Here is a 25,856-nt window from a genome sequence, read left to right as displayed (position 1 = left end):
GTTTTCTTTTAAATGTCATTTAGTACCCCTGTAGCCTCAAGCAACTTAAAATACTAACAAGGATGGTCCTGGTGATCTCCATGGCTAAGTGTGTTTCCCCAGCATCCTTCTGCCTGCAAGATCAAAGTCAGATGCAAGGTGCAGGGAAGACCATGGCTGGGCAGCAGTGCCTGTGCTGCTGGCATTGCTTTTCCATGGCCTTTTTGTTTAATTTATGAAGGGGAAAAACAGACACCAGAAAATAGGTTAATCATCAACTGCAAAAATGCAGAGTGAGGTTTGTCTTGCACCCAAGCAGCACTGCGTAATTAGCGTGTGCAAAGCTGTGATTTACATTTGTGAAATGCCTGCTGATTTATTTAACTTTTTTTTTGTATAAATATGGTACTGGAAAGATTAATGCATGGATGTTCTCCCCTCAGCAGGGTCCTGGTGTATAAGCACGAGCCTGGCAGCGGTGTCTCTCTTTCTTGTTTCTGTTTCTTCTTGGGAGAAATGAAACTGCTCACGTGTAGCGTTTGGTTTTGCTTCTGCTTTTGTCCTGGAACAACAGAGGTGACACATTAACCCACTGGAACGTCTCTCAACTCCAGGCCAGCCCGCCTGGCTTTTTCTTCCCTCCCTCCTTGGGGAAAAACCTGTCCAGTTCTCCAAGATAACTGGAGCATTGTCCAAATCTGCTACAGGTAGCTTGAATATCACTAATAGGTGTTTTTGTTTCTTTTTAAAGGTTTTTCCCTTCTTCTGTACAGTAGAAAGGTAGTGAGCAAGCAAAGATGATATGACGGGGACTGAAACAGACACACTGCTTCTGTGGCACAGGGAGAATTAATTCTTGAGTTAAGAGACTTTATTGTTTGGAGAGATTCTGATGATTCTTGAGTGTTAGGTGCTGTAGCTCTTGTTGAAGAGCCTTGCAAATATATAGTTGATAGGCTAGGTTCACGTTGAGGGGTTTTGTTGTTGGCAGAATGAATTGTGATGGGCTCTCCTCCTGGTGCCAGCCCTGCTGTTCCAGGAGGGATAGCTGCAGTGCATGAGTGCTTCCTCTGTAAACTCCATAAAACTTTTTGTTACCAGGAGTTGGGCAGTGTAATGGTTTGCTCAGTTGTCTCCAGACACTTGAATTGCATTCCTGCATCCATGCAGAGGAGGATGGATGGTTTCCCTGTGCCATTGTATGCAAGATCCTAAGTTGTCCCTAATGGACATTTAAAGAGATGATTCTGGTGGAGGCTTCCTTTTGGGGAGCAACTTCAGGTTCATACATTCTCAAAGCACTGCTTTAATTCTCGATATCAATTATTAGATGCTCTGTAAATCAACAGGGACGTAGCTTTGCCATGAGCATGCATACACAAGAAGGAAAGCCTGGCACTGGGGCTAATAGGACTTGGCATAGAGATTGGGAGAGAATTCCCAGTAAACTGTGAGCATCCAATGCAGGCCAGGGTGCATGGACATCCCTAGGAAGGTGGCAGCAATCTTGTGTTACCATGATGTGGATCAGTGCCATGAAAAATAATGGAGTGAGGATGGAGAATGAGTTATAACCTTAAACTCAAGAAGGGTCCAGAATTAATCTTAGGTGTGTGCTGCTTAGTAGAGTGTGTGCCTTGGGCCTCAGCCATGCTTGGGTTTTGATTATCACGTTGGGTATTGGGAAAGATTTCTTCTTGGAAAGAGTGGTTGGGCATTGGCACAGGCTGCCCAGGAAGGTGGTGGAGTCACTGTCCCTAGAGGTGTTCCAGAACCATGGAGATGTGGTACCTGGTAGAAGGTTGGTGAGCATAGTGGTGATGGGTTGACATTTGGATCTGATGATCTCAGTGGTCTTCTCCAGCCTTCATGATCATGGGAAGCAGAAGCCATGTTCCTCCTGTGTTGGGATGGAGAAGTTAACGTGCAATTTTCTGATTCATCATTGCCTGGAAAAGGGCTCCAGCTTTGCAATGGAGTGCTCTTACTGCTGAAGCTTTCTACATCTAACTGTGAGAGTCATGTTTTTGCTCTGCTGTCTTCAATACAAGGTTTGTGGTTCTGGTCTCGGGGGAACATTTGTGACACCGATCTCACTGGGGACAGCAGTTTGCTGCCTGAAATATTCACCAAGCTGTGCTGGCCAAGAGCCACACTCAAAGTGCAAACACACAGGGTCTGAAATTGTCAAAATGGGTATATTTTTGAACTGCAAACCACAGCCACTTCAGTGTTCTTGCGGCTTATTGGAAGGGAGGAAATGTTTGCAATTGTTTGCGACATAAACAATGTAATTATATATTGCAAAAAAAGTAATAAAATTATATTATGGAGGCACCTGTCATAGAATCATAGAACGGCCTGGGTTGAAAAGGACCACAGTGCTCATCCAGTCCCAACCCCCTGCTGTGTGCAGGGTCACCAACCAGCAGCCCAGGCTGCCCAGAGCCACATCCAGCCTGGCCTTGAATGCCTGCAGGGATGGGGCATCCACAACCTCCTTGGGCAACCTGTTCCAGTGCCTCACCACCCTCTGAGTGAAAAACTTCCTCCTAATATCTAACTTAAACCTCCCCTGTCTCAGTATAAAACCATTTCTCCTTATCCTGTCACTATCCATCCTCGTAAAAGCCGTTCCCCTTCCTGTTTATACGCTCCCTTCAAGTATTGGAAGGCCACAATGAGGTCACGAAAGAAGGTGTTTAATTTTCAGGCAGTTTTGTTCCTTGTGTTTGTTTCTCACGTGAAGTTGTGCTGATTTAACCATTCCCATAGTAACCAGCTGGGGCTGAACCAGGATTAAGGCTTCACTATGGAAAAAGCTGCAGGGTCAGAGGAGCTCAGGCCTGGTTTTATGCAGTTACCATGAAGATTGCTGTGAGCAATTGGCTTCCAAACAGCTTTTGAGAAACATTGGTGAATCTCAGGTTCTGAATATACTTGTAACGACATTTTTATGTTCAGAACTTCTTGCTGCAAAATTTGATTAGATCCTTTTAGCATTCATTTTTAAGCTTTATCGCTGATTGAAACCTTGGTGACGTGCAGAACATTTTGTGACGTAGCTTTCTGCGTTCCTGGGGCTGCTGGCATTAAACATGCCAAGAGGGCAGTGAGGTTGCATGGCAGTACCTTGCCAGACTTCAAGGACATCTCAGCTGCAATCTTGGCCAAGCAGAAAGCACAAAGTACCAGCATGTGCCGTGCTCCTAGCAGGGCACTGTGACTCCATCCTCACTGCGTGGCTGACCTGACCACTATGTGCAGAGGTTGAAGAAATTGAGGAAAACGATGACTGTAACCATTAAAAAGGTGAATGTTTGGTACCTGGGTGATATTTTCTTAATGAAAATGAGACCTGGGTGCTTCCCAGCTGAATGAGAAGTGAGGATGGGCTGCTTTGAACACCAGCTTGGCTGGTTGATCACTGAGAATTCAACCCTGCTTTGTTCCAGCACTGACCTCTACTGAACTCCTCCAAAGCTTCTCCAAGCCTGGAGAAGAGAAGGCTGTGGAGTGACCTCATTGCAGCCTTCCAGTACCTAAAGGGAGTCTACAAACAGGAGAGGAGTCAACTCTTTACAAGGGTTGATAATGGCAGGACAAGGGGAAATGGTTTTAAGCTGAAGGAGGGAAGATTTAGGTTGGATATCAGGGGGAAGTTATTACAGAGAGGGTGGTGAGGTGCTGGAACAGGCTGTCCACAGAAGTTGTGGATGCCCCATCCCTGGAGATGTTCAAGGCCAGGTTGAATGAGGCCCTGGGCAGCCTGGTCTGGTATGAAATGGGGAGGTTGGCAGCTCTGCTTATGGAAGGGGGGTTGGAACTTCATGATCCTTGAGGTCCCTTCCAACCCAAGCCATTTATGACTCTATGATAACACGATCATCCTGTAGGCCTTAAATGAAAGATAAGGAGGTCTTTGGTAATCTGGTCGATCCCTGTGGAAAATAAGTTGGTTGGCATCTTCCCTCCTCTCCGGGAAGAGGAGAAACTGTGAGGTCACTTTGACTTTTAAGGTTGCTAAAGGTTTGCTGGATTGCATTTAATGTGGGTGCACAGGGCCAGCTGATAATCTGGGGGCTTCAGAAGAACAGCTCTTAAGAGGCTTGGAGGGGAATGGAAATGGAGATTGGGTGTGCTGGAAGATGCAGGCAGATATCAGACCGTTGCAGTATGGTTATTGGAATCTGGGAGAGAGGCCAGGTCTGGTTAGAGGGGGAAGCAGTCCTTCAGACAGAGACTTTGAAAAGACACTGGAAAGAAAGGAAAGGAAGAAATACAAACTTGACTTTATCAAGTGTTATTTGGGAAGGGGTTAAGTGACACGGTTGCCTCAGAGAGGAATGATGAGCTGCTTTCCAGACCAGCGTGATGAGAGGATGTTAGACATCCAGCAAAAACACTTAAATCAGCAGTTGTAGGTAATTTGCACCCAGGAATCCTAAAATAATCAGCTGAAGAGATTGTTAGCCTGCTGTGTTTTGATTTAAATCTTTTTCTGAATACTGGATAAGTTTTAAAGGACTGGAAGAGTGCTAATAAAACACTGTTTAGAAATAAATGGGTAAGTTGGATGAAGGCAGTTTGCTGTCAGTGTGGAGCAGAAGGATGAAAAGAATGATTTGCAATGCATTTAATGGAGAGTGAGGAAAAAGGGAGTGTCATTTTTTGTCATGTAAATGTGATTTAGTGAAGGATTAGTGGTATTGCACAACATGCTGCTGAAAAATTACAGCTCTGAAACAAGTAACTGATGCTGATAGCTTAGTGGCTGTCAGTGGAGGATTGTCACCCAGCAGAAGCATTGCTTTGGGGGCCTGTGACTTGTGTACCCAGTAGTCCCATTGCTCATCTAGCTGCTGAAGGAAGGAGTAGCTGCTCCTCCTGATGTCTTTAGGATGAGGAGGGATGGCTGGGTGGGACTTCCCACATCAGAAGTGTTCTCAAGTCAGGCTAGGCAACTTGAACATCCCTTTTGGCCTTAAATCTTTAAACACGATGCAAAGCAAGTTGCTTCCTTTGTTATCATGGGAGAATGAACCAAAGGGCTGTGAAGACACCTACCAGGAAGGGAAAAGTCATGATAATGTGCTGAAGCCCAGGGGGAAGCATAGCATTTCTCACAACGTTGTCTGGTTGCTCAGAGCAGAAGCTTCTTGCAGGTAGGGTTGGTTTCACTGGAGGGGAAAATGAATATGTTATGTGTAATGCTTGTCTGTGCTTACAGACTGCTTCTACTGAGCTGTCAGCATCCATCTTGACTGCATGGGGCTGTCACATGTGTTCCTTGTTCTGCCTGCTGCTGCCAAGGAGGAAAGCAAACCAATGCATCTGTGCTGACCGAACACCATGGCTTGTGTTGTGCAGGACCCAAGCTCTCAGCCTGGCAGACATCACATAATTCCCACCCTTGTTCTGCTTGGAGCCTTGGCTGCTGACTCATCCCCTGTCAAGTTTGCTGTGCCTTGCAGGTATTGGAGGAGGCAGCTGACACCCTCCTTTGTACAATCTGATGCAAATCTTGTTGGATTTATGCCTTGAACAGGCAGGGGATGAGATTCTTTTAATCTCAGAGCTCTTTGTGAAGAGTGGGAATCGGGCAAGCAGAAGTCTGCAGGTTGGTAGCTATGGGGCGGGGGTTGCCAGTTGCCATGTCTGCAAATTAAATAGCTGGGAGACTCCAAGCAAGAGAAAGCTTCTTAATATTGGAGCTTTATCTTACGACTGTCTCCTTGCAGAGACTGAAGGGTGGGAGTGACTTTGTTTGCAGGCGGTTGGCAAACACTCTCACAGACCACGGCTGGGTCTCCAGTCTTGGGAGATGCAGCTGGTAGCAAACACCTCGCCTTGAAAAGAGGAATTGTGAGAGTGAAACGACCAAGGGGTTGTTTTCAGCTCCCTTTTTGGCTTTGAGGTTTTAAATCAGAACAAGTAGAAGTGAAAAGTGGTGAAAGTTGAATTGGTGCAAACCTGGAAGAAGCAGCAACCGATGAGCAAAGGGAAATGCTTTAAAACGTTTGAAGCAGGAGGTGGTGATGAGGCTGAGCTCTGTGCTAGGAGGAGTGCTTCCTTTCTGAAGAAACGAAAGCTGTGACACAGCTGTTGGACAGCAGTGTTTGAAGGGAACGGCAAGAGGGCAGGTCTCCAAGTACAGCAGAGAACCCCAAAGACATTGCAGCTGCGTTGAGTTCCTTTGAGCTGTCGGACCGATCCTTTAAGGGCAGAGAAGAAAAAAGAGAGCTGGGGTGGCAGTGAAACACAGAACTGTAAGATAAGATGCATCTGAGTGCCTGTGCCTGTATCAATAAATGATTGTGGTAATGAGATCCGACACAGCACATGGCTGCAGAGCTGAGTCCCATGCGGTGCTGCTAGCTCTGCTGCCCTCCAGCTCTCTGTGCTCCCTGTTGGTACAGCCCTGGCTGCTGTGCTGCATCCTCACCCCGAGCTCCCCTGCTCCTGCAGCAGTGGCTTTGTCATTCAGCACTATGCAGAATGCCCACGGAATGCTATTTCCCCACTCAGCCTCTAGCTACTGCCATCTCTCAGCTGTGCTCAGACAAGGGGCTGTGAACAGGAAAGCTTAACGCCTTAACCCTGTTAATTTGTGGTGAATGCAGCCTGAGCTGTCTCTGTGCTGGAACAGATGGGCAGGTACAGCTGTGCCCGCTGGCTCTGCGTGAGGGCAGTCATGGTGTGAAGCATTTCAGATGCAGATCCAAGGATTTCAGGTAGCTGTTCCCTTAAGAATTTGCACACTTCATCATTTCTTTCTGCTGGAGTTTGGCTTATACACTAAGCTCTGGTGACTCCAGCTTTTGCTGAGGTTTTTAGGAGAGAAAGCAAGGAAGGAGGAAGAGGGATCTTCCCTTCATAACATAAAGGCACAAGGATTGCTTTGAACCAGCTATGGATTCAGAGCCCAAATTTGTACGTATATTTAGAAACCCATGATGGCTCCCTGCACTCAGCGCTGGGTGTAAGCCTCCCTTATCTCATCACTTTGCCTTTTCTCAGCTTGCGTGAGTTCAAAGGCATCCCAAGAAGCTGTGCATTGGGACTGAGTGCAGCTGGAAATTGGAAGGACTGCAGCCACCCAGCCCTTCCACCCCAACCCATATAGGTGACTCTTGTGACAAACTGCCTTTGCACGGAGGCTGGGGTTCCCTTGGTCACGTTTCTGACTCTACCCTGTGACTTAGCGCTGGATTTCATCACCGTGCTATGAAACTGAAATCTCATTTCCAGCCAGCTTTGCAAATGAGGAGGCAGAATTAATTTGTTGTGCTGGGGGGAGGCCTGACTTGAGATGGTGGGTTCAGACCTCGTTTGTGTTGTGCTTTCATTGTGATCTGCCTGATAGAGCCTCCTTAGCAGCAGGGGATGGCAGGGAGTAAAATTCAGAGGGCAGTTGTGTGAGGTATGAGCTGGAGATGCAGTGTTATATCGAGCCATGCTGGCTCATGGTTATCATCCAGCTGCTGATGCAAAGTTGGAAGGAGTGGCTGCCACACCAGACAGCTGTGCTGCCATTCAGTGAGACCCAGCCAGGCTGGAGGGGAACCTCATGAGGTTCAGCAAGGGCAAGTGTAAAGTCCTATGGCTGGGGAGGAGGGAATAAGAAGTTATTTCAGCATATGGGGAAAAGAAAGATAGGCAGTGCTGGGGGACGTGCAGGCTTGTGGTGGGAAGAACAGCCACTGCTTGGCATGAATATTGTTGCCAAATGTCTCTGTAGTATTTCAGAATGTGCTTATAAACCTTGCAGATAAAATACAAACAAGAATGAGGAGGATGTAGGCTGAACGTGTGCGTTACAGAGTGTGAGGAGATGAAAGGGATGAGAAAGTGAAAGAAGGCACTTCCCACACCTTGAAATAACATTGCCTGAGTATGGCATAGCACCAGCTCACAGCAAGAAGCACGCTGCCCTTGCTTTCCTTCAGCAGAGCTCTTCATTGAACAAGTGATGGGAAGTTGTTATGGGCTTCGGAAAATCTAAAGCCTGCATTCAAACAGGGAGAGTAAACTGAATGGGATATTGATTTTAGGAATGACCTTTTGTTTTTAGAAAGGCAAAACCATTTCTCTTGCACTTCTGTCAGGAGCTGAACCTGAACAGCTCCATTCACCGATGAGCCCAAAGCAAACCAAGCCTGACTCCTCTCCCAGTGCCTTTTTTTTTTTTAAACCCGGGTTGCAGAACAGAATTTTCAAGCTTTTATATTGCCTTCCCTATAGCAATGTACTGTGTAATGCATGGGTAGATGTTTGCCACCGAATATACTTTGTTCAGCAGTTGAATGGAATTGGTTCATCAGTGGGAGGCCAAACAAAACTCATTATTGTTAATGCTCAGTGCTTGTCTGGGTAATAATAGAGCTAGTAACATGACAAGTGAGCTGCTAGTGGAGTATGGATGGTGCAAAATGTGCTTCTTTGCTGTGCTGTTAGGGAGAAATCTGGTTATGTTACAGCACAGGGTTTCAGGGGCTGAAACCAGACCCATTGCAGTGCTGAGCGCTGTCTGATTTCTGTCAGTTTGTTTTGCAGCCTGTTAAAATGCCCACAATGACTCCTGAGGGTATTGCTGGCTCTCCTCTGCCTTGCTTGGTGGCCCCATCTCTGCTCTTCTTTTATTGCGAGGTTTCAATGTGGCGGTGGGATGAGGTTCCTGAGCTCTGTCATTGATTGCAGCCTGTTGTTTTCTCCCTGAATTGATGCAGTTGCTCAGTAATAAGGGGAATATCAAAGCTGAATGGGTGTGATTGCCTCCGAGGGGAAGATTTGATTCTCGTTGCCAGTTCTAACGTTTATTTATCACGCTATCTGGACAGGTAAAATGGAGGAAAAAGGAAGGCAAGCTTAATTTCAAGGTGTCTTAATTGAGCAGTAACTTCAGACCGAGTGCTGCCTGCCATGGGGAGGGCTCCTGTGCTGGGCTCCTGTTTGCTCCATGGTATTTCCAGGGTCTGAAGCTGACAGATAACTTCTTATCCTTCCAGGGTAAAAACAGTGGTGAACCTGAGGCCAAGCAGTTCAAAGAAGATGAGGAGGAGGAGAATGTCAGGCACAGGTAATTATTTATTTATTCTGACTTCTCTCTCTTGTGTGTGTTGTTCAGGCACAGCCCACCTGTTTGCTAATTAGGATCTTCCTTGGCTTCAATAATGCAATTTTTGTTTTGTTTTGGTGTGAATAACTTGCTGCAAATAGTCTGAGATAGGGGAATGAAGAGAATGCTCTGGCTGGCTTACAGCAGAGTGTTGCAAGGGGATGGTGATGTTCTCAGAAACACCTGGAGGACAGATGCACTTCAGATTCCCCTCAGTTGGAGAGCCATTTACAGGATCATAGAATCATTGAGGTCGGAAGGGATCTCTGGAGATCTTCCAGTCCAACCCCCCTGAATATCTCCAGAGAAGGAGACTCTACCACCCCTCTGGGCATCTTGTTCCAGAGCTCTGTCATCCTCAAAGGAAAGAAGCTCTTCCTCATGTTTGTGTGGAACTTTCTGTGTTCTACTTTGTGCCCATTGTCCCTTGTCCTGTTGGTGGGCACTACTGAAAAGAGCCTGGTCCCATCCTCTTGGCCTCCCAACTTCAGATACTGATAAGCATTGATCAGATCCCCCCACTCAGCCTTCTCTTCTCCAGGCTGAATGGTTCAGGGTTCTCAGCCTTTCCCCATCTCTGCAACCTCTGTGGCTTCACCAGAGCAGAGCAGAGGGGAAAAGAACCTCCCTCACCCTACAATGCACCCCAGGGTCCCACTGGTCTTCTGGGCCATCAGGGCACAGTGCTGGCTCATGGTCAATTGCTGGTCAACCAGAACACCCAGGTCCTTCACCTCAGCTCCTAACCTGCACTGATGTGTCTCGTTATTCCTCCCTAGCCATAGGATTCCACACTTGCCCTTGTTGAACCTCATCAGGTTCCTCTCTGCCCAACTCCCAGCCTGCCCAGGATTCTCTGTATGGTAGCACAGGCACACTGCTGTGCTTTCTGTCACTTAACGTGTGTGTGGTTTGGAAAGTGCAGTTTTTTTCCGTGATCAGAGACCTGAGGGCTTTGCAATGTACACGTGGCTGTTTAACTGCAGCTCACCGCTGTTCCTTCTTGTCACTGGAAAATGTGAGCACAAAGCTAACCCAGGCAGGGTGCTGCTCCTGTCGGAACCAGCTGACTGCACTTGGTTTCCTGTTTCTACTAATGCTATCAGGTCGACTCTGGAGACAACGGGGTGAGGTTCGCTTAGAACTTTTGGGAAGTAGGTTTTTTCATTGCTGGTTTTTGTCACAGCATCTGTGTGCATGGGAGCTGCTGCTGTGGGAGAAAGAGGAGTAGGATCTATTCCCCTGCTTGAGGGGATAACTCTCAGCAGAAGCTGCAAGCTTTCTCCAAACTGCCAGCATCAATTTTGTTCTGGGAGAGAACAAAACTCTGGACTGATTATTGAAGCTGAGCTTTTACTGTAGGCACACCTGGAGGGTTTTGTGCTGGAAGGTCTGGGCTGTAAGAGGTGTTAAAGATCTTGGAAATGATGATGAATAATGAATCATCAGCTCTTGCTTTCCAGCCCTGCCACTTGATACGCTGCATGGCTCTGCTGAGGAGCACCAAGCTAGCAGTGACACTCCTGCACCCAAGCTGGAGGTGTGAATTGGTCACTGAAATCCCTTCAGTAATCCTCTTCTCCACTGGGACTGACTTTTAGCATGGGGAATGCTTCTTTTTAACCACTGCTGAGCATCCTGAAACATATCAGAGGTGATGCAGTGTCATCCCAAATCTTCAGCATCACTGCTACCAAGCTGGGAGGTCACTTCCTTTAACACGTGCACGTTGGTGAGCTCTTCTCTTGCAGCAAAGCCTTCTTCTGCCGGTGGGAGATGCCCTGAAGCTTCAGTGAGATTATAGAGATTGGAGATTGTTGGGTATGAACCTTCTACTTCCAGTCAGCCTTGTACTGATACATGATGCAGATGTGGGTGCAGGGCATCCACAATACGTGGGAATAACACCTTCAGGGAGGGCAGCAACTCTGGGGGCAAAAAGTTCCCTTTCCAGATCAATTTCCCCTCAGGAGTCTGCAGCTCTATCCAACTGCTGTGTGTTCTGTCAGGATCCCCACATCGATTTGCAAGGCAAATGAGAGCAAGATCTGCTCTGCAGGAAATGTTTGAATCACAAATTTGGCTGAGACGATTCTTAGGTTTACAACTGAACTCCATCCCATCTAGGGATTTTGTTGCTTTCTGCTTTCCTTGTTGAATGCTCTTTCTCTCTTGCTGAAATTGGATGTGTGTTTTTAAGCAGAATGCCAGCTAGCTGCTAACTTCATTTCATCTTAGATTTTCATTTCCTGGTAGCGAGGCTGAGCTTTCTCAACCCTTTGAAAAAGGGAACTGCTCTGCACTAATGCCTTGTGTGCTGGTGATGAAAGGTAAGCTGAGCTAATGTGAGCAACAAGGGGTTCTGGTAGCCTGAGTGTGCCTTCCCTGCTGGTTCTGCTGCTTTCTTAGCCTGAAAACCACCACGCACACAACCGAGGCCAGTGAAACCGTAAGTAGTCTTGTGGCCCATATATAGACTTCAGATGATCTGGAAGACATTTCTGCCTTTCTTGAGGGCAGGAACAGCCTTGCCTGCTGCTTTACCTCTCTGCAGCTTGGCTTTAGGGCTGGTTTTCACCTAGCTGAGGTGTTGGTGAAGGGCTGAGCCCACGTTGGGGACTGGACTTCACACCCTGCACTACAGGCACAACCGAATGTTTTCTTGCAGCCCATGCACCAAAACAATTTTCAGCAGCTTCCTGTTTTTTTTTGTTTTTTTTTTCTGACCTGCTCAAAGCTCCCCACCCTGACTTCTTTTTTTGTTCCTTGTTTTTATCTTTCACACTACAAGATACCACCGCAGGAACAAGTGCTGACGAGGCCCTCTGTGAAAAATGCAATCTGCTTGCAGCAATTTCAGCTCTGGATATCTCTCATCTGCCTCTCAGGGGAGCTTATATCTGTAATTGCTAAGAGCTTGGGTTATTTATTTATTTATTTTTTTTTAACCAGTTTTGCTCAACCCAGTGACCAGGAAATGCCTCCTGCTGTGGAGCAGCCTGCCATCAGCTTTGGCTGTTGCAGGGTGTGGGTGGACTTCGGCCCTTCTGCCTGGTTCCTGCAGGAAAAATGAGCTGCTCTGCTCTGAGCTTTGAAGTTCGGCTACAGTTCTGCAGGCAGAGCTCATCAGGGATGTTAAAAATGTCAATAAATAGACAGGGTAGGGCTTGGAGAGGGAGGAGGAGACCCAAAAATCTTTTTAACTAAAAATGAAGCTGCAGCAAACTGCAATTAATCAGCTGCAGGTATTTCAATGCTCAGTCATCCTTAGAAATTACAATTCCATGTAGTGCTGCTTGCAGAGATGAAGTGCTAGGAGGAGGTGGGGGAGGCAGGGCTGGGAGATGTGGGCTTTCCCTTTCTGTAGGAAGAATGTCATGGGGCAGAGCAATCCTTCTTTTTTTTTTTTCTTTAAGGCTTTTTCTTCCAGTGTTAGGACATAAAAAAAAAAAAAAAATACAGCAGTGAATGTGCTTGGTGCAGGGCAGCAAGGCAGGAGCATGGATAACCAGTGTGCAGAGCTTCCACACGTCCTGTGGTATGGAGAGATTGAAAAATAATAAGAGTATTATGGGTAAGAGCAGTTGTCTGTGTAGGCTAAGCTTGACACGTGTGTGACAATGTGGTGTTACTGATAGAAATCTGCATGAGCAGCCAAGCCTGTGACTTGGGCTGATGTGGAAGCTGTGTGGTGAGTCAGGCTATGTTGTCACTCTGTGTCACTGAGGAATCTAGTGCTTCTGCTGCAGCAGGGAAGGGCAGGGGCCAGGGCAGGAGGTGGCCAGGGTTGAAGCTGGAGCCTCCCACCTCATGCTCAGTGCTGGAGAAGGAGGAAGGGCAGAGCTGCAGAGTTGGCACTGTTTTGAGGCCAACAAAAGGGATGACAGCATCCTGTAATCACCCAGGTGCACCCAAAATACCTTCAGGACCTTTTTGTGACTTGAGCCTCAAGGATGGCAGATTGTTCCTGACCTTCCACCGGCTGAAGGAGCTGGGGAAACCCTATAAAGTAACCCCATAAAGTATGGACAGAGCTCTTGTGAGAGCTGCAGGGCCCATCATTAACCTCCTGGTGCTGCATCCCATTCTGCAGCTTTGAGTGTAGGTTTCCTCCTCATCACATTTACTAATTTACTGCCTGGAAAATGCTCATGTGCCTCCTAAAGCTGCGTGGGAGGCCAGACAACCCTGTGGCACCTGTCTGCATTTGAAGTGTTTCACAGCTTTCTTCCTGCAACACCCAGAGATATGGCCCCGAGAAGCACATCCTGAGAAACCAGCTGTTGGGGGCTTGGAGAGAAGTGCTTGTTTTTTGGCATTCCTTGAGTGCCTCTCAGCAGCCACTCGAGGAGGAGGATGTGCTCCGACACGTTCAGCTATTTGAGCAGGAGCAGCACACAAGGTGGGTGCTGGTGGGAACCACTGCTCTCTGCCTCTGCTTGTTGCTTGTTCCTTTTCTGCCCCAGATGAGGAGTCCAGAGACAAAGGAAATGGCTTCACACCGTTATCAAACAACAGCTTTGGACTTCTGTGTTGTGTCCTATGGTGATGCCTGGATCCTGCTGCAGGATGGTTTAAGGGAGCCTTCACCAAACGCTTGGGGTGTGGTAATGGCTTATTGGTTTCTAACTTGGAGGAGATGCAGATTGTCTTGCAGATTGCTAGAAAGGTCACCATGCACAGAGAGGCAGCCTGGAGATGTATGGATCATGCTGTGAGCTAGCCCAGCTGTAGGGAAGCTCCCAGGCAGGCTGCAGCAGGAGGGGATGCTCCCACATACCAAGGAGCACATGTCAGAGCCATCTGCAGGAATGGAGAGTGTAAAAAAGAAGAGTTTGTGAAATGAAATCTGTACCAGGATGGATGAGTGCTGCACAGTAAGTCTCACAGTGCCCCTGGAGGGTGATGGTGCTGTGGCACATGGAGCAGGGGATGGTCCCCCAGGTCACTGCTTCTTCAAGGGTTTGGGACCTCACCTGTGTCTTCTGTAGCAGTACCTTCTCAACATGTTCAAACAGTGCTTCTCAGGACCATCCAACAGTAAATGGAATTTGGAGAAGCTGAGAAATTAAATGAAATTCTTGCTGTGGTTGCTCTTGAAAGGACAAAATGGAAATTGCTGTCCAGGCTTTGTGGTCTCAAGCAAGTTGAAGTGATTGTCAAAGAAGAGTAGAAGGCTTTGGAGCAGCTTGAGAAGGGCAAAGGTTAACAATTTGTCCAACCAGATGGTATTTCTCAGACTTCAGAAGAAAATAACCCAAACCAGCCAAGGTGGGGATGGGAGCACTTCCCTAAACTGCTTCCAAAGAAAGCAGTTTACTCTCTTCTTGGGAATCTGGGTGTTAGGAGTGGCTTCTTTTTTGATGGTGGGTTGGTTGCAGCAGAGGAAGCATCCTCACAAGTGGTTGGTCATCAGCATGCATGTGCTTCACTGCCAGACTGAAGAAGTCCTCTTATCAGTTAAAAACAGTGTTTGCTCCATAAAGCCCTTGAGGCTGAAGGAGTAAAGCAGAAATAACTTCGAAGTTAGCTTTGAGTGTCCTGCTTTGCATTGAGATAAGTCTTTGCATTCTACACATACCCTGCGTGCCCTGCCACTTCCAACACTCCTGCTTCAAAGAAAGGCTGATGTCCTTCCTTCTTCCCAGGAATAATTATAGTTATCATTAAGGCTGGAAAAGACCTCTGAGATCACCAAGTCCAACCCCAGCCCACCCCTCCATGCCCACTGACCACATTCCTCAGTGCCCCATCTCCATGGTTCTTGAATACCTCTGAGGATGGTGACTCTACCACCTCCCTGGGCAGCTGTGCTACAGCATCACCACTCTTTTAGAGAGGAAATTGTTCCTAGTACCCAGCCTGAACCACCTCTGGCACAATGTGAGACCATCACCTCTCATCCTATCGCTGTTACCTGGGAGCAGAGGCCAACCCCCACCTCACCACAACCTCCTCTCAGGCAGTTGTAAGGAGTGATGAAGTCTCTCCTGAACCTCCTCCACACTGAACAACCTCAGCTCTCTCAGCCACTCCCCATCACACTTGTGCTCCAGGCCATTCAATGAACCATAATGGGAAGCAGATTTGAGGCATTCCTAAGTCTGAAACAGAACCTGCCAGCACCGTTGGGCTTCAGTGAGGCACCGAGAGGTTTGTGCATCACTTCCCTTTGCAAACCCTGCAGTTCCCCTGAAGCTTGAGCTGTCCCAGCAGATTGGTGCTTGCCTGGTCCTGAGTGAGGATGCAGGATGCTGTGTTTTCTACGTGGGTTGCTGTGTTCCTTCTTAGCCAAGCCATTATTGCTGGAGAGTTGCACCCTGCAAGCTGTTCTTGCTAACCTGGCTGCTGTGTGCTCGTTCTGCACAGAGCCTGTTGTGAACTCTGTTTTCTTTGTTGTCGTGGGAACTTTGATAATTTGAGAAGCATGCTGGGCTGTCTCTGTGGAACGCAGCTCTGGAAGAACTGCTGACACCTGAACTTTATTTAACCCACTCTGTGGAAGGCCAGCAACGTCTTCTTAAATATGTGTTTTTAACCCCTGCCTTCCTTCCTTCACATTGTTAGGGGTATAGCACTGCCAGCTCCTCATCCATCTGCTCCTCATCTATCTGCTCCTTTCAGAGATGCAGAGAAAATGCAGAGACCACGGTGAAATGGGGAGACCAAGGCAACAGCTTCTGCTGCTGGGGAGCACAGCACTGCTGGGTTCACTCATGCCAAAATCCCCAAGGAGCAACCACGGGTGTTTTGGGTACCAACAATTACTGGAGGCAGGTGTGAGAGCTTCTCCTGCATCGTGCATTTAATTAAAGGGATCAATCTGTGTTTGTTTGCTCCTGCAATTGGGCATGGCTTTAATAAGGATCTGAAAGCACCAGGGGAAACTTGGAGGGTGTGTGGGGATCTGGGTGCAGCACTTCTGCTCTTCTCCACTGCGAGCGGCTGCTTCCCTTCTGCTCTGCTGCTGTTGCCAAGTTGTGCATTATGCTTTTTTTCCTCCCCTTTTTTTAATCTCACGGATAAATCTCCAGTGAGCATGAGCAGTACTGGGCAGCAAGGCTTTGGTGTGGCTGAGCAACTGCCAGAATGTGTGCAAAATGGTGGGTGTGAAATATCACCTTTCAAGGTGTAGTGCTAACGTCTTGCTGAGCTGAGAACAGCTAGCTTAGCTCGTAGCTCTTTTGTTTTAGGCTCTCTGACCTTAGGGGAGGCTGCGTATGGTTCTCATTCAGCTGCAAGGAAGTCCTTCTGTACGTGAGCTAAAACAAGCAGAAAGTGTGGGAGAGGTTGCAAGTTTGCATTCTGCAGGCTCTGATGTTGTCACTTGGTATGATAAATCCTCCCCAGTGAGCAGGAGGCAGCCCATGGCCAGATGGCCAACATCACCGCCTGACATCCAGTCGCCTCCAGGGTGAGTTAGCTGCTTCTCTCCCTCCTTAACAACTCAGTCCTGCTGATTGGAGCCTGTAGAACCAAGGAATAATGAGGATTTCTGTGTGCCACTCCATCACCCAAGATCATAGAATGTCTCCAGGGACGGGGCATCCACCACCTCACTGGACAACCTGCTTCAGTGCTTCACCACTCCTACTATAAAAACCCTTCCCTTATTCACGTCTAAATCCCCCTGTTAGTTTGAAACCATTTCCCCTTGTCCCATCAAAACAGTTGAGCTGTCAAAGGCCTTACTGAAGTCCAAATGGATGACATCAGTGGCTCTTTCCTTGTCCAGTGATGCAGTTATGCATCATAGAAGACCATTAGGCCTTCTGTCAGGGTTCCCAAAAAGAGCCACTACGCTGGCTGGGGAGTGACAACAATCCAAGTTAATGTAATAAATGCTTTCTTCCAGGGCAGTTATACATAAAAATACCCATAAAACTGCACAATGAATGGCGACTGCTTCCTCCTTCCTTTCACCAGTGCTGGGGAAACCTGGGCTATTGTGGCTTACGTTGATGTGAAGGATTGGGCAACCAGAGCTTGACACATGAGGAATTTCTGCAATGTCCTAACCTGCCTGGTCCTGCTTCCCAGTGTGCTGGTTGCATTTCTCTGAGTTACATCTTGCAGAGGGACTGCGAGAACAGAATGTGAGGTGTTGGGAGCTGACACCAGAGAAACAACTATACTCATGTTGGACTTGATGGTCTTTTTGGGTCCATCCCAACAAAGAATATTCTATTGGCTGGGCCAGAGGAGGTTCAGGTTGGAACAATTTCTTTTCCAAAAGAATGTGGTCAGGCATTGGCATAGGCTGCCCAAGGAGGTGGTGGGGCCACCATCCCTGGAGCTGTCCATGGAACGTGGAGATGTGGTCAGTGGGCATGGAGGGGTGGGCTGGGGTTGGACTGGGGGATCTGAGAGCTCTTTTCCAACCTTAATGGTTTTATGATTCTGTGAAACTGTGGCAAAACCAGATTTGCAGAGGGCGCAGCTGCATGAACCCACTACTGTGAGCAACCCTTAAAATCCAACCACATCTCCCACCACCTTTGTGGATCGGACCCTTTGCATGTAGGTGGAGCTTGTAGGGAGCTGGCAAGCAGGGTTTGCTCAGTGCAGGATGCTGGAAAGCTGTTGAGATGAGATGAATGTCACTGCAGAGCCCAACAATAGCACCTGGCAAGGTAGGAACGTGGCAGAAAGAAAACCAAGGTATTGCCTCTGGGTATGGTGGCAGAGCAAATGACAGAAGTTGCCCTTTGTGGAAATTTGTAGGGTGTGCAGCTTAAATCCATGCATTTGTGTGTTCTGAAACAGCTCCGTTAAATGTCAGTCACCTCAGGCACCAACCTTAAATGATATTTCAACAAAGAAACAAATACCTTGTTGTCTCTCCATCCATATAGTCTAGTAGGGAAGTGACCCAGGTGTAAAAAGAACAGCCTTTAGAAGGGGCAGAAATAGTATCTGAATATGGGGGAGGTGTATAGATTGAGGAAGTGGTTGGGTTGTGTTTTGTGCAGTTTAGTGGGAGCTTTTAGGTCATCATCACCTCCACAGAAACTTGCATTCCCCCTCTTGCAGCTCCTTTGCTCTAGTTGTGGCATGACCACAAGCATCTCTGGTGAACCGTTAACATCTTCTACCTAGGAATACTTTTTTGTCCCCTCCTTCCCATATTGGGATTTCTGTGTCTGCTCATGGCTGGTCTCTGGCTGGCACGCACAGGTCTCATTACTCTATACTTCCTTCCCAGGGAAATCATACTGCGAAACTATGACCCTGAAGATGAGGAGCTGAAGAAGAGGAAATTGCCTCCAGCCAAGCCAGCCTCAGGTAGATGAGAATGGGAGCCTGGGAGTTGAAATAAGGGAAGAGCAGAGCAACAGCACTTCCCATGATGGTGCTGATGCCTCAGCAGGGATGAGGGCATGCAGAGCCCCTTGCAAGTGTGCACTGCAGAGGTGTACTTTAATGCTCCATGGAGATGGAGACATTCAAGATCAAGCAGAACAGGGCTCTGAGCAGTCTGACCTAGTTGTAGGTGTTCCTGTTGGCTGCAGAGAAGTTGAACTAGATGACCTTTAAAGGTCCCTTCCAAGTCAAATGTTTCTATGGTCTGATCCTTTCCCACTCCTGAGCATTCCTCCCACCAGCATTCATGGTGCTGTGGGCACATAAAACAACACAGTTTTCTGTATCCAGCCAGCCTGTTGCAAAATGAATGAATTATACCTTTCCTTTCCAAAATCAGATGTCTGGGAAACCTCTGTGCTCCTGGGGTGTAACTCCAGCCCCAGGTGGAAGAGTCACCAGGATGTATTCTGGTTGCAGCTATTGACTTCAGATTCTGGGAGATGTGTCTGCATGCCCAAGCCATGTTGGGAGAGTGAGAGTGGTGCTTGCAGGCTCCGTTGCTTCATCATCCCCGTGGGGTTGCACACCCTGCATTGCACAAGTGGGGTGTGTGTCTGAGCACACACAGTCCAGCCCAAATGAGAGGGCAGATGCTCGGAAGAGCCAGGCTCTCACTGCACGATTCTCAAGGAGATTGGGGCTGTTTTGTTTGAATTACCTTTAAACAAATATTAGTCATGAGTCTAAGGACGTTCAGTCTGTTGTTTCCTAGCACTGAACTGCTGCACAAAGGGAGGCAAAGGGTAGGAGTTCCCTTGATCTTGAGATATTAAGTCCTCCTGGAATATATCTCTTTAAAAATGCCCTAAATAAAAAGACTGTCTTTGGCAGTGATCTGCTAGGTAGGAATGCTGACACTGCACTTTCTTTATCCTTTTGTTAAAGTTTCAAACTTCTTCAGCTCTTCCCCTGTGTGTGGGTTGGAATTGGAACAGCAGTTGTGACTCCTTCCAGTAAAACCCATGTTCTCTGCCAGCCTGTTTGGGGCTGTAGTGCTGCTCCTGTGTCTGGAGTAACCTTGGGCATTTTGGGCAGGGAAGAGGACAGGAAATAGGTGCCAGAGTGGGTTCACATTGCCTATCTGTTGGGCATATGCTGGAGCAGGGTTTTGTTCATCCCTGATGGATGTACCCTATCCCTGGTGGCCACACTATCACCATGCACAGAGCTGGAACTGATGGATGGAAAGCTGTTCTGAGTGCATACTTTGCCATTAGCTCCCCAGTATCTGGAGTCATTTGTGTAAGGGCTGGGCTGGAGCTTGGTCACTTCAGGAGCATGGTTTCATACCATGGCCTCATAAATGAATCATAGTGAGTCAAATTGTAACTTAAAGTCCTATGGACATGCAAAGTGGTGGGTGGATGCAGCCCTTGCCAACATGAGACTTGAACTCAATAGACTTCCTGCTGCTGTTTATTATGTTTAATTTTTAGTTTTGCATCGTTTTCAGATAGTTTTTATAAGTCTCTAGAAGAGTTTGGATGGTGAAAGAATGTGTGTGCCCACATGGATTCACATGTTGGTACTGTGTTGTTAAAAGTGATACTGTTCAAATTGAGCCTTTGTAAAAGCTTTTCCAAGGGGCTCTGGTGGGTCTCCCCATGTTTTGTCTCCTTGGTGTCCCGCTGTGCTGATGCTGATCCTGTTTCTCCATCTAGTGGAAGACAAGGTGAAGGACCAGCTGGAGGCAGCTAAGCCAGAGACCATCATCGACGAAGTGGTATGTATAGAGAGCTGCTCTGTGCTGGACACACATCTCTATTGCTTCCAGCTCTCACTGGATATCTCCTCTTCCTTTCTAGGATCTGACAAACCTGGCCCCCAGGAAGCCAGATTGGTGAGTGTCTGCTGAGCTCTGCTCCTGGGAAAGGAGTGTTTGCATCTCCAGTGTCTTGCCATCACCTGGAGGTTATCCAAATTGGGCTAGAAGTGCAAGAAATGGGAAACCTGTTGGGGGAAACACATGGCATGGGACTGTTCTCTCCTTTCTTTGTTTATATCTTGTGGCTCTGCCGGTCCTTTTGGGGTACTTGTCAGCATGGTAGCTTCAGTGCCAGGATCATCATGTTGGTTTGCCCATGAGCTGTGTTGTTTTGCTCTACCCCATGATGTTCATAGGAGAGCAAAGGAGTTTCTCTCCTGCTAGGAGAGATGCAACACGGCTGTGTTCACAACTGGTCAAGGACGTGTTCTGATGTCATCATTTTCCTCCCTAGGGATTTAAAACGAGACGTAGCCAAGAAGATGGAGAAGCTGGAGAAGAGGACTCAGAGAGCCATTGCTGAACTGATCCGTGCGTGGTGGTGCCATGGGGACGGTGTATGGGGTCACCAATTGTCCTGGAGGGATGACACACAGTCCTTGTTGGGAGCTCAGAGCCTTACTGTTGGGCAGGGAGGGGCTAGTGAAGCTTCATTCCCTTCCCAAGGGGGAAGGTTTGCATGATAAGTAAGAATGGTTTGCAGGCATAGGGGCTTCAGTTTAGCTTTTCTATCAGTACAGAGGGCGTATTGCTAAGTAACTGCTGTTTCTCACTTTCAGGAGAGCGCTTGAAAGGGCAGGAGGAGGAGTTGGCAGCAGCTGTTGGGTCAGCAAAGCAGGATGGAAGTGACTCCGACTGATTTGCTCCATCTGGGCACAGGCTCTACCAGCAACACTGATCTCATCATTGTCAGGTAGAGGAGCTTTGCTGCTGACCAGCATTTTGCCAGGAGCCCATGAGTCCTGGAGGAAAGGGGCAGATCTGAGGAGCGGTGCTTCCCTCTATGAGTCTGTGGCTGGTGGATGAAGCATGTTTCACAGACCACTTTTTAGGACTACAAAGGATTGATGGGAGTGGGACAGACATCCAGTTTGCCTTGAACTTGGCAGGAGTTGGAGCAGGGAAGATGTGGGCAAAAGGGCCAAGTGTCAAAAAACGTACATCCAGCAAACTCTCCTCTCACTTGCTTGATTAATAGATCCTCTCACAGCCTACAACATTCCCTAGGGGCCCTGCTCTTTGTCAGGATGCTCCTTTCTGCAGAAAACTGATGTCACTGTTACAGAGAACGACAGGGTCTGGAGAACATCTGCTCAATATTTGGGAACCTTTCCCCCATGGTCACACCCAGCATGTATAGAGTGACTCTCCTGGAAGTGCTGTGTGCTCAGGACCTGTTGGCTGCTCTGTGTTGGGAGAAGTGTCCACCTGAGAGGCTAACTTGTTTTTTGTTTGCTGAAGCTTCCAGACCCTCCAGGCTGTGCAACATGCACCATTCCTCTGGATGTTTTATAATTGACAGAGTTTGTTGTAACGGGTATTTTCATAATAAAATTATCCTGCCGTGGAGGAAGCTGTTGCTCGATCTGTTTGCAGAGGTCTGTGCAGAGGCAGCTCACTTCATCTTCCTCGTATCTGTGGTGGCTTCAGACCATTTGCTGGTCCCTGTTTGCCCCTGGGATGGGGACCAGCTTCAGTTGGTATAAATTTGGGGTGGCTGAGCTGTACCTGTTGCTCCTAGAACTCCTGGGTCTGAGCTGTGCTGTGGATTCTGCACCTCTGGATGACACCAGCCCCATGTTGTTGGCTCTTGGCAGCTGGGGGCTTGAACATGTTGCAGGTTGGGTACCCAACAACGTGGGTTCCTGAGCTGTCCTGCATTTGGTTGGAAAGCATTCTTTGCCTAGAGGTGGAACATCTGGTGTGTACAGCCTTGATGGCAATATTTAGAGAAGAATTAACCTGCGATAAAAATAGCTGTCCCTGTTAATGCATGCATCCTGCTGCTTTTAAAAGCCTGTTGAAAAGAGCTGCTGGGGGAAGAGGTCCTTAACGTGGCTCCTGGCCTGAGTGGGCAGCAGCAGCCTGTGAGAGATGGGGATTGCATTTCTTACCACGATTGTTGTGGGTTAAATCAAGCCCTTGCACACGACAAGGTCATCCCATCCTCCATTTCCAGATGGATGGACAAATGAGCCTAACAAGGAGACAAATGCTGTGCCCAGAGTGTGGAGTGAAATCTGTACACCCTTGGGCCAGAAGGCACCCTGTGATCTCCAACGTTGGTGTGTGGTTGTGGGCTCCCTCTGGGCTCTGTGGTAGAAAAGCACCTGGGATGAAAGCCCAACCACCTTCCCATGGGATGCTCTTAGGTCATTTTTATTGCTTTGTCCCATTCTTGGCAGACAGCACTAATGCCTCTCATGCTTCTGGCCAGAAATCCCAGAAGGCTACCACCACTGTGAAGATGCTGCTTAGTCATGTCAGGGGAACTGCTGCAAGCAGAGTTCGGACAATGGTCTCAGACATAGGGTTTGGAATGCTTCTGTGTGGAGCCAGAGGTTGGACTTGGTGGTCCTTAAGGATCCCTTCCAGCTCTGGATATTCTGTAATTCTATGAAAAATGGGAGTGGATATGCTGATGTGAGGCCGTACTTGGTGTGGGACAGAGCATGTGGTGACGCTTCTTAGAGCATGACCTGCTTGAAAATGAACAGAACCCACCAACTTACGACAGTGATGGCTTCTCCATCCTCAAAGCAGAGCTGTCTGCTATGCTTGTGACCTTCCCTGCTGATAAACAAGATGAGTGTTTAATGGTAGCTCCACCATCTGTGTGTATCGGTGGTTATCGGTTACCATGGCCAAACATGTATTTGTAATATGCAGTAGTGCACTGGGGAGGAAACAGAAGCATGATCCCACATCCCCCATGGAGCCACAGCCTCTTTCTCCATGAGATGCCCTGTAGATGTCAGCAAATCTCCGTGCACAGAGCTGCACTGCATCCCAGCTGTTTCCAGCTGCTGGACTGTGTACATAGGATCCAGTGGTGTATGCTTTGCAACACGCGTCCAAGGACCTGGAAACAGGAACAGGGGACAGCTCTCAGTGCTGTACAGCAGAAGAATTTTGCCTCGTTGACTTTAAAGGGATATAAATTCCCTTTAAGCTCTGGGCAAACCTGTGCACTGTACGATGGCAGAAATGCCTTTCCTGCTCTTTCCCTGCAGGAGGAAAGGAATTTCTTGAGCTCATTTGAAGTAGTTATTTCCCCCCTGCAACAAAATGAAAGCAATTAAAAGCTGCTTTTTGGGTCAAAGGCATTCTCCAAAGAATTGTTTTCTCTTTCAGCTTTCAGTGAAAATGACATTTGGAATTGAAAATTCAAAACCTTTTCTTCTAGGAAAAGACAAAACAAAACATTTTCGCTTTGCTTTTCTGCTTCTATTCCCAGCTTAAAGGATGCAAGGACCAAGTCCAGACTCCTGGGCTTGGAGATGGGGCTGGGATGAGGGAGAGGCTGGATCCCAACTGGACCGTGTGAATCATGGACACCAAACCTGCACGTGGGAGCTGGGACCTCATCCCACTGCTGGAGATACTGGCTCTTTGAAGGCCTATCCAGCCATGCTGCATTGCTTCTGCCTTCCTCAGGCTTGAGCACAATGTCTGTCCTCAGTCAATCCTTCCCAAATGGGTTGGGATCTGCTGTCTCAGCAAGAGAACACTACACAACCCTGACCTCCTTTGGGGTGGGAGTGCTGCAGTTTGCAGCAATTTCATCAAATAGCTGCAGGCTGAGGTTTAGGAGCTCAATTTCATAAAGAAGAAGAAAGCAAAGAAGTGAGTCCCAGAAGTTTTGCTTGATTTTTAGTCTCTATAAAAGCAGAAGATTGACCAGCGTAGCTCTTGTAGTCAAGTGGCATCCATCTCAGCACCTGCCTGTGACTGGCCTGGAGGAAAACAAGCTTTATGAACTGGGGATGCTGAAAGAAAGAAAAAAAACTTTCTTAGCATCCCATAGCTGGAGTTGAACACATCTGTTAATGTAATAAAATTCAGCCACCCAGGCACTCCCTGCTAGCAGGCTATCTCAATTACGACTTAATATTTTATAGGCCATATATCTTTCTATGTATTCATGAAAAACAAAGGACCTGAATACAGATGGAGCTGGGGGGAGGCATCATGAGAGTGGGGTTTTTCGGAGGCTGCTCTTCAGCCCAATGCTGGTCTGAACGTTGGCAGCCTGCAGTGGTTGGGTGCTCCCCCAGTGCCAGCCCAAAGTGAAGATCCCTTGGTGGGTCTCCATCTTGGGGGGTCCTAATTCTCCATGAGTTTTACTTGTTCTTGCAGGGAATTGTGTTTTATGAGGTTTTTTTTTTCCCAAGATGGATTTTTGACCATTGAAGTTGGCTACGCTGGAAGATGCCTCACTAATTATTTGTAGTTGTTGGTGCATTATTGTGTGTCTATATATGTATATATTTGTGTTAGTACACATATATTTGCTCTTCTTTTTTGCAAGAATTTTATTATTGTTAGTAGCAGGCGCAGGTCTCAGGACAAGACTTGGACCTTGAGCTTGGAGAGGCTTGGGTTTGTCTTAGTTGTGTTCTATGAAATTGATAGAATCATAGAATTTCCTAGAATCATAGAATGGATTGGAAGGGACTTTAAAGCCCATCCAGTTCTAACACCCCTAGAAATCTATTTCTTCTCACTCCAGCCCCATTCCTTGTATCTGCTTTGGTTTGGGGTTACATCTGTCCCTGTTTCTCTTTTGGCTCCTTCTCATGATCTTGGTTAATCCTCAAGGACCCCTCAAGGCACGCTTTGGGCAGTGCATGTGGGAATGTTTGGAGGAACATGGAGTCCAACCATGTACAACCAGCAAAGCCATCGTTGGGAGAGCTGTTCTGGTGGCTTGTTTCCCAGAACATGATCCCACTACACAGCTTGTACCTACGTGGTTTTCCACTTGGTGACTTCTGTCTCCCGCCTTGCTCCATGAAGGTCTTGGAGGTTAGTTTTTCATGCAGGAAGCTTCAAGGCATGATTTTGAGATGTAGTTTGGAGGAGACCGTGCCTCTGATCAGCAGCTAAGAGTTTCCAACCTGCTCATGGACCCATCCCCTGGTGTAACCCAAGTCCAGAAGTGTTGCTTGCAGAAAGCAGCCTTGTGGCCAAGGTCTGGAGATGATTGTGCGCCCTGAGACCAAACGCCTTGCACCTTCTTTAACAGTATGCACCAAAATGTGCAAAATTTAATGCTTCCAGGACATGGCATTGCTGTAGGTAGATCATACCATAACCTGAACGTGCCCTGCAGTGTACACTGCTGTAGGAACATCTCCCAGAGAGGTGGTGTTGCTCAGAACATTGCATTTGGTGTCCCGTGCACTGGCCACGCTGTGCAAAACTCAGGATTTGCTGTGAAAATTTGCCTGTGAAGTGCTTGTGGCTTGTGGGTCGTTTTGGATGTCACATTTCTGCTCTATTCTTTCAGCAGGAGCCTCTTTGCAAATAAACTGTGAATATTTATGGGCAGATTTTCAAATGAGACTGGGATCCTTCAGAAGCAGTCTTTCATGGCTGAATAATAGAATTCGGTAGGAAACGGGG

The 25,856-nt window shown here is 47.7% G+C and overlaps 1 protein-coding gene across 3 annotated transcripts in view; it reads left to right on the top strand.

Annotated features, from left to right (window-relative positions):
- CCDC12 (coiled-coil domain containing 12) overlaps positions 1-21,808 on the top strand; it is a 33,812-nt gene extending 12,004 nt beyond the window's left edge. Inside the window, exons 1-7 of one of the 3 annotated variants that reach the window (XM_019616208.2) lie at positions 3,256-3,291; positions 8,988-9,058; positions 18,303-18,382; positions 20,125-20,186; positions 20,269-20,303; positions 20,683-20,759; positions 21,008-21,808. In XM_019616208.2, the coding sequence (XP_019471753.1) occupies positions 3,271-3,291; positions 8,988-9,058; positions 18,303-18,382; positions 20,125-20,186; positions 20,269-20,303; positions 20,683-20,759; positions 21,008-21,087 (426 nt within the window). In that variant the 5' untranslated portion in view covers positions 3,256-3,270 and the 3' untranslated portion in view covers positions 21,088-21,808. Of the gene's footprint in view, positions 1-3,255; positions 3,292-8,987; positions 9,059-9,094; positions 10,225-18,302; positions 18,383-20,124; positions 20,187-20,268; positions 20,304-20,682; positions 20,760-21,007 lie in introns of those variants that run through there. The other 2 variants (XM_003206913.4, XM_010712291.3) reach the window with 2 other exon arrangements.
- The last annotated feature ends 4,048 nt before the right edge of the window (positions 21,809-25,856 follow it).

Source organism: Meleagris gallopavo, chromosome 6 (assembly GCF_000146605.3).
Source record: "Meleagris gallopavo isolate NT-WF06-2002-E0010 breed Aviagen turkey brand Nicholas breeding stock chromosome 6, Turkey_5.1, whole genome shotgun sequence".
NCBI lineage: Eukaryota > Metazoa > Chordata > Aves > Galliformes > Phasianidae > Meleagris > Meleagris gallopavo.
Note: the sequence above shows the minus strand (reverse complement) of the source record. Positions and strands in the feature narration are given on the sequence as shown.